Source organism: Diadema antillarum, unplaced genomic scaffold (genome assembly GCF_040938485.1).
Source record: "Diadema antillarum isolate AM-2024a unplaced genomic scaffold, OU_Dant_1.0 scf00000028, whole genome shotgun sequence".
NCBI classification, from domain to species: Eukaryota; Metazoa; Echinodermata; class Echinoidea; order Diadematoida; family Diadematidae; genus Diadema; species Diadema antillarum.
The window spans coordinates 3,872,715-3,881,572 of NW_027270917.1; the positions used below are offsets into that span (position 1 = coordinate 3,872,715).

The following is an 8,858-nucleotide window of genomic DNA, read 5'->3' on the forward strand; positions in this document are numbered from 1 at the left end:
CAGTACAATTGTATAATAATTGTGATTTAAAGTTTTGTCTCTGAAGAGACATTACACAAAATGTGTTTGTGTGGGTGATTTATGCTAATGTTTGTTGTAGCAGGGCATTGTTTTTTATGTCACTTTTATGTACCATACCTCTGGTGCTGATGTAATTAAATTTGCTCTGATCCTGTAGTAGACAGGAGTGAGAATTTAATACCTGTAGATTTGGAATCAAAAGTCATGAGATACAATTTTGCCAACAAGCTATACACTGACACTTTGAATGCTAAAATACATGCAGTCACTAAAGGCATGGGGTATGAGACATCTCAACATTTAATTTAAAAAAATGAGAACAATTGTTATCTTCTATTTAACCCTAACCAGGTCGGCTTTTTTGGGTGTTCTGTGGCCGGGGAGGGGTTGATTCAACCCCCCCCCCCCCCCCCCCCCCCCCGAGATCTCGGCCGTCGATCGCGCAATAGCCATGAAATTTGGCACGTGCATTACCTGTGGCGTAATCTACCAAGCTGTATAAAAAGAAATGGAAATTTTCTTCAAAATAATTAATTATGCTAATATATGCATAAAATCATACATTTTGCTCTAAATCAGAAATTAAAGCTCCTAGAATCCTACTTTTTGGTGAAAACATTCTTTGTAGCAGTCCCAACAATGTACTTGAAAAAAAATTCGGTATCAAAATCAATTTCTTATGTATTTTATTGTTTTATGAATTTCTTATGTATTTCCTTGTTTTTTCGACCTTTTGTTTTATCATTTTTTTTCCACAAAATTTATGACAGAACCTATATCAAGCATAATTATGCTAAAATTAATTAGTTTCAGTCTATAAAAGTGAAAATAATCAGATCTTTACGAATAAGAAGAGAAAACTCCATTTGCATAGACTTTATACACAAAATCACGTTTTTGAGCCATTTTCGGTCTGACAGGCATGTATAAAACGTTATGCAGCGTCGTAACGGTATGCACGATTTTCGCGAAAATGGTGTCAAAAGATGCGCGAGACTTGAAAGTAAAAAGTCAGCGAACGGCGTGGTCAAAAAATTTCGCGCGGCGGAGAAGTCGCGAAAAATGTCGAGGGGCGGGGGTTGATTCAACCCCCCCCCCCCGCCCCCGGCCTTTTTAGGGTTAAAAATGTCTTCACAAACCTGACAAAAAGTAAATGATAGTGTATGCAGCTTCGATAAACTACTTGTGCTAACAAGGCGACTACATGTAGTTGATAGTCACCTAAGTTGCTTTCTGAAGGACAATGTGAGAAGGAGATCATGTTCAAACTCGCATTGGTGCCTTGTTCAGGACAAAAAAGCAAGAAGTCAGCTTCTGAGGACTTGTCTAGGCACCTTTGTCAGGATGAGAAGATGTGAAGGTAAACTGATCAAATTATACCTCGATTCTGTGTCCAGGAAGAGAAATTAGAAAAGTGACTTCTCTGAGCTTGCCAAGGCACCTTGTTCTAGACAAAATGAACCTAATTGTTGCATCTTGCCTTCTCTTCTATAGACATCATTTCAGAAGTCTAAGTGCCTTCTTGTCCTACAGAAAGTACCTTAGTGAGATTGAACAGGTTGCACATTCTTGCTTTTAGCATGCCTTTTGGTGTATGATGCAGCATAAGTTTGAATGTGTATTGTGCTAGTATGTGTGTGCATAGGCCCTAAGCATGGGTTGTTGTTTAATGTTACTGTAATGCTGAGTGTGTGAATTCAATGGGGTCCACCCCCGTACAGACCTTTGGTTTTAAAAAGACCAAAAAACAAAAATTATATTATGTTTCACTGTATGTGTGTGGTGTGTGTGGCGGCTGCTTGGGGGGGGGGGGGGGGGGAGGGGGGAGGGGGAGGGGGGGGAATGAAATAAAGTCAAGTTGAATTCTACAATTTCATAAACACTCGGCAAAAAAAAAAGTAAACCCTTTAGAGTTCATATTTTTCCTAGAAGATTTTTACTTCTGTGCCGTGGAAGAGAATAACAAAGATGTTCACTCATGCATAAAATTCCCCTTATTATTGGGTACCAGGTTGATAGCCAATTGAATTACCTTTGCTATGATTTATAATACATTAACTTTCAGCCAAATATTCTGTGAGAAATATAAACTTGAAAAAAGTGTTTATATATTCATATGAATATTTTCATGTGAATAGTCGCAGACCACATACACAAATTACCTGAGGTATACCTAGTCACAACTACAGCTCCCTCTATGGGCTTTTACACAAAATTTTAATGTACAGCCTATTTTATACAGTCCTATATTTTATTGTTTATTTGATTATACATGTAACTGCAAGTTTTCAAATCATAAAAGGTTATATGACAGAAATTTTTTCCAAGAATTTCTCTTTGATTTCCTGCCAAAATAGGAAATTTAGTGAAAAGGTGTGTGTATAGCAGTGCAGGTTGGTAAATGAGAGAATTTACAGAGCCAATTACATATTGCCATGGATCTGTTATAGCTACTACACCTAGCTGTAGTAATCATTTAATTCAATTCAATTCAATTCATTTATTTCCATACTTCTCATTTATGGACATTATAACAGAAATCAAACAAGTTCTTTTACCTTGTAAACAATGTGCAGAACACAAACAATATACATGTACATGGTGATTATACAGTAATTATATGTAATGATAACTGGTCAAAATCGAAATCGAAATGGGGTTGATCAAAGAGAAGTACCAGGGTATATGACGGGACCTAGAAAGCTAGCTTGTTTGGCTGTAAGCCCCGAGTAATCAGTGTTTGTGAAAAAGAAACGGAGAACGGATAGAAGATAAGACCAGATGATGTAATGGTGCCAAATAAGAAAATCGGGGTACGCCTATGTGATAAAAGAACAACAAGAAAAAAAAATTACTGAAATGTGAACCATTACTGTGACCGAGCTATCATTGGTTTCCGGAGTACGTTTCTTCAAAGTATGTAAAGTCACTGTAGGCACCATAAGAAATAAATCCTATGTCATTCATATAATCAATGAGAACATGCATGGTATGGACTTACAAGGTACCGGTCGGTAACATTGTTTTCAAAAACAGAAACAAAAAACAGTGATACAGTGTAGATATTGGCTACCAGCGCAAGACTCAGATTGACCAAAATAAATCTTCACTTCTCTTTTCCCTCTCCTCTTTCTCCCTCTCTCTTGAAGAACAGAATGTGTCCCATCACAAAACAGTAGCATTATAACAATTCAGAAACAGTGACTTGCCAAGGTAAGGGTTGCGTCTTTGTTATTGAAGTGAGCGACAAACATTTTCACATTTTTGCGTAGACAGATGACCATCGGAATAGAAAAAAAAATGGTTGTAGGCCTACACGTATTTTATTGTCTGTTCACGCCTCATAATACACATAGAAACATTGATCTCACACTTTATCAATACCTTATTCAGGGCCATCTAGCTCTAGCAGCAAACTCTTTTTCTGAATAGATTTTATTTCACAACAGTTTTTATGTTTCTATCTCTTCGTTTTTCGTCCCACGTGAAAGAAAGAGTTCCGTTCTTTTTGAGAGGTGGAGTCGTTGTGACGCGCGCTGCTCAATGGCGCTGACCACTGTGCCTGGCAAAGCGCAAATTGGCAATGCAATTTGATTGCACAATACCCCTGGAAAAAACGGAGCGTGTGTTGTTTTTTGTAAGGAAGGTAGGATTGCGAAAACCCTCGTCTCGTCTCCGCGCTTCGTCGCTTGCCGCCTGCACACAGTGCACTTGCACTGCCCCGTTTATGAACGTTGTTGTACATGCACAACGTACACACTAGACCCTAGGCAGACTGACACGTTGAATCCACAGCCAATTTTGAGACACAGGAAGAAGCAGTGCAAAATCCCACGAGTTTTGCCTGGTAAGAATTTAGTTCTATTTGATTGTCTCAGATGCTATTTTATAAGTGAAACTTGGTACTTTTGGGGATCATGCAGTTTGTGGTTCGAAAATTCGATGATAAAATACGTTACAAAGCCACTCCCTCCTTCGGATTGTAAACCTCGAATCGACACTAAACTTTAATGCACATCGCTGCTGCGTCCCCTTGGCCAATCCCCTGAAAAACACAAAACACAGAAACGAAACCAGCGCTCCATCATCAGTGTTCAGCTTCAAAAACCCTCATTACGACCTTGATAAAGCCTTTGACAGGTTAGCATCTTCCTCTGTGACTATATTTTCAGATGATTCAGTTGGTAAAAAGACAACTTTCAAGGATTATTGTCGAACGCAAACGTTTTGCTTCTCCAAGACCTGCCATTGATTGCATTGTTGGGGATGTGTGGGAATTCCAAGCTGCCCAAAAAGGATGCAGTGCATTGCGCAACCGTTGCCCTGTTTCGGAGGCATGTTATACGTTTTGTGATCGTGTTGACCAACACAACTAGATCTAGATCTAGTTTATGTTTCTAAGATGTTTGATTTTCTTTTCTCTTCTTTTTTGTTTTTGTTTTGTCTCGTGCACTCTGTCTCTGCATTAAACAATAACGGATGATTAAATGTGAGAGTGTAGAAAATTTCTTTGCAGAACGAAGTTCCTAGAACGTGTAGAAGTAGAACCGTAGGTGCACATGGCTGAACATCATTTATCAACAGCACCAACCGTGGACCAAGGTCACTTTCACGTTAGACCCTTTGCTGAGCATATCGGAGAATTTGCAAGAATAAACGGGAAGAGAAAAAGGAATAAATTAACAATTATTAGGATGCTTGTAGTGTACCTGTTGCTGTGCTTATTGTGGCTTTATGGGATGGGATCACTAATTTCCAATAAAAAAATGATACGTTGGATTGTGACCGTTGTATTAAAAACAGTCTCTAAATCAGTGCTGATGACACTTGTAATGTACTTTCATATCTGTGTAGATGTCTATCTCAAATTTTGGAAAGCCAAATTGCACCGAAATCACAGACTTTACTAAATAGCTTATTTCCCATCTTTACTTTGACATATTGAACCAAATTGGTTGTCTGCCAGCGTTAATATCGACATCCACTTTCAAGTTGTCACTCAAATCCGACTCGCTCCTTGCGAGAAATTGCAGACTGCACAACTCTCTAAAGACTAAAGTTAGCCGTCTAATATTATGCCAGAGCTACCAAGTCTTACGCATTCTGCGTGAGACTCAAGCATTTAGGGGCCATCTCACGATCTCACGCATGGCACCCATTTTTCTCACGCATCAGGCTAAGTCTGCAACTTGGGCCTATAATGAGCATCACGCATCAGGCTAAGTCTGCAACTTGGGCCTATAATGAGCATAGCTCAAAAGATCAAAGTGATAGTTGCAATTGGAGGTATATTTTCTTTTTGTCTTTAAAAATAAGTAAAAAATAGTCACTTAAGTATGCACCTGATCGCACCATTAAGAGCTAAAAATTGAAAAAGCTCCGTACCGTGGGAGGTCACAGGGGGGAAAACCCCTTCCACACCCTCGCTCGCGCGCACATTCGCTCGCCGAGATGCCGAGTCATGAAAATCTCACTCATAAAATTTTTTTGAGCTTGGCATCCCTGTTACTGTTTGCAGATGGGAAACTCAATGTAGTTGCTAACAAGTAATATGTGAAATGATTGTGCCAAGTTGAAAAAGTTGGTTACTACTAGTATTGAGAAATAATTGTGTATGTGTGTGTCTTTAGTGTCTGTCTGTCTATCTACCTACATTGTATGTGTGGTCTCTTACGATCTAGGAAGTGCATTTCTCACCTGACTTATTCAACTTGCCATAAATCATTTGTACATTAAATTGACTTTTCTTTTTCATTGCTCCTGGTTACTTGAAAGATTTGTCAGATATTAGACGGCTTAACTTCAATTTCAGATTGCTCAGGCAGTGTACGCTGTGATGGCTCAAAGAGTGAGTTGTTTTGAGTGATGATGTGAAAATCAACATCGATATCGACTTTCCCAACTATCTATTTTGGTTGAAATTTATGAGAGTGATTGGGAATAAGCTATTGAGTATATCCTGTGTTTGTAGTCCAATTTGGTTCAGTGAAACTTGAGATATATTTGTGGGTTAGGGTGAGCAAGCCCCCAAACTCAGAAATCTTCATGAATCTTCGTCTCTAGAAGTCAACTCGAACCAGAGGGGTAAGCTACATCAGTTTAGTGTCCCTGAGCATGTAGATTGGTTACTGCAGTTTCAAGCTTGTTCATGGTACAGTATATCCGGGGTTGGGCTTGGGGGTCCTAGTTGGGACCCAATTTTCAATTGTGTTTTCTTGAAAATGCATTGTCAGATTTCCTTCAAACTTGCAACAAATTATCGCTAGGGTAATGTAATGTATCTGTGCAAATGAGGCACCGTTCCCCACTTTTGGCCTCAGGAGTGCAATACCCCTGGAGTTTGGGGGGGGGGGGGGCAAAGGTGAGCTTGCAATACTCTGGCGAGGGTGAGACTCCCAGGTCTTTTTTAAAATAGGATATATATCTTATGTGGAATCATGTTTTATACATCAGTTTGTTGTCCTTCTATTTTTCTACGAAGATCTTCCGGTTCTCTCAGCTGAGGATAGAGAGAGCCATGGCTTTGATGTAAAGAGCCCTGGACAGCCAGCTTCCTACTTCCCGTGAGCCAGATCAGCCACAGTGACTAGCTATCTGAGTGAAAGCCAGCCTTGCCGAGATGACCGAGTTGCCCCCCGAGTCTCCTTTGCCCATTGAGGAGGAGGTGGTGAAGGAGGAAGTGACTGTAACAACTTATACGGAAGGCGCAAAAGAGACTGTCGACAATCGCAACGCTGGCGGCGGGAAGGTTGGAAGCGGTTCCAAGAAGCGAGAGATGTTGGAGAAGAACAGCGAGGAGTACAAGCGCCGCCGGGAGCGCAACAACGAGGCGGTGCGGAAGAGCCGACAGAAGAGCCGGCAGAAGGCCTCGGAGACGGCGGAGCGGGTGAACGAGCTGAAGAAGGAGAATGCTGAGCTGGAGCAGCGCGTGACACTCCTGAACAAAGAGCTGGAACTCCTCAAGGACCTGTTCCTGAGCCACGCCAACGACATGCCAGACCCCAGCACCACCTTCGGGCTGTTCAACGCTAATCCCAGCCTGGGATCCAGTGCCCCCAACCCGGCGCTGTCCTGCATCGTGCTCAAGACTGACTCTCATACCGTGACTCTGTCCACCACCGCCCTCCCGGGCCAGGGCATCAAGACGGAGACATGACCAGCTTTCTTCAACAGGCTTGGGTCAAACATAATCAGAAATACTCAGTCATATGGTCAGAATGTTTTCCTTATACATTATAGGATTGATTGCTTATGACTGCTTGCCCCATGCAGCTTACTATCGATGTGAACTAGTCATGCCTATCAATAATCTGAATGTTGTCTTGCAAGAGTGGCAGTCAAAACATTTATGTACATATCGTAGTGACATGAATACAACTCCTGAATTCATTTCGAAAGCATCTTGCTGAAAAGCATTTTTTTTTTTTTCAGGGGAAAATAAAAGAGAAAAGAGTAGATGCTGTGAATGCACCACATGTTTTGCCTGCTACAATTAATTTTTTCAGGTAGTTGGTGACTAAAAAGACTGCTGCTACTTTAGTACCACTATGTCCATGCATACAAGACTTGACAACATTGTCCTTGGCACTGAGAAATCCTCCCAATTACCCAGAAATTTTTTCAGAAGATAATTAGAGATGGGTTTGCATAGAATAGACAAAGTCTTTATTTATAATTTTTTTTTTAATGTGAAACTGTTCAGTGTGAGCTTTGCCACCTGTCTGTGTTTGGTATTTGTGGTACATTGAGCCAGGCTTGTCCATGATGATGTACATTGAGCCAGGCTTTTCCATGATGTTCACTTCAAGAACCCACTGGTCCAATATTTTACGCCCACCCTCATTTGTAGCAGAAATGCCCAACAATTATGGCAGATTGAAGTTTTCATAAAGATTGTAGGGTTTAGCCCGGCATTGAGTTTGTAATTGTGTGCCATACACAGTTTTGATTTACAGATATTTCTGCTTACCCTGGAGTTTCCAAATTGTACATGTAAGACATTATACTGAGTAGCTTTGACAGTACAATGTATGTTATTGAGGTAATTGAACATATACACATCTCCTCTAATTTGTCAAGCTTTGACAGGAGATTTTAGTTCATCAGAGGTAATGATGCTTGGAAAAAAAAAATCGTAATTTTGCTTAGATATCATAAGTTGTCATGTTCACTCCCCTGGGCAACTGGAATTCAGTGTTACAAGAGTGATGTTTATAGGTGTTTACCTTTATATGTAATTGACAGAGACAGAAAATCAAGTTCAGAAGGCAAAATCATCATTTGTGAGACATGTCTGATTCTGCACAAGTTCTAACTCGCCTGATGGCTGCAGCAGGCAGCAGCAGTTAAAACAGCTCTTTTGTCTTGGGAGAAAATTGGCTTGAAACCGTTGACTGCCACCAACACTCATTTGGTAAAAATGTATAATTGTGCAGAATAGACTCTTCCTGATGCTTTATAGCAGTTCATTGCAAATATTTTCTAGGCCCCCTTGAGGGACAGGAATTCCTCTATGTGCAAGCTTTCAGTTCATTGCATTTACTAAACCTAAACCGCAAGATGTTTTCTGAAAAAGCTGACGGGTACCGGGTTTTGTATTACCAGAGTTTGTATCAAATTTAGATCCATTATGTCAGATTTGCCATGATTGTAGGTTCACAGTATACCCAAAGCTGATAAAAAGTTGCCAAGCCCAACGTTTCCACACTGGCACTGGTCCGATGATCTAGGACCAGTCAAAATCACTGTCGCATCAGTAACTTTTTCAGAAATGGACCAGTAAAAAAATGGAAATACTGGGTCCTACTGGTCCCACAGACAGGTACAACAAGTAGTAA

At 40.4% G+C, this 8,858-nt stretch overlaps 1 protein-coding gene across 1 annotated transcript; it reads left to right on the forward strand.

The window, feature by feature from the left end:
• The first annotated feature begins 3,710 nt into the window (after positions 1-3,710).
• Positions 3,711-8,530, forward strand: LOC139737187 (CCAAT/enhancer-binding protein gamma-like). Its single transcript, XM_071647867.1, has 2 exons — positions 3,711-3,868; positions 6,503-8,530. Exon 2 carries the CDS (start codon positions 6,641-6,643, stop codon positions 7,175-7,177), a length of 537 nt encoding a protein of 178 aa, XP_071503968.1. The 5' UTR covers positions 3,711-3,868; positions 6,503-6,640; the 3' UTR covers positions 7,178-8,530.
• The last annotated feature ends 328 nt before the right edge of the window (positions 8,531-8,858 follow it).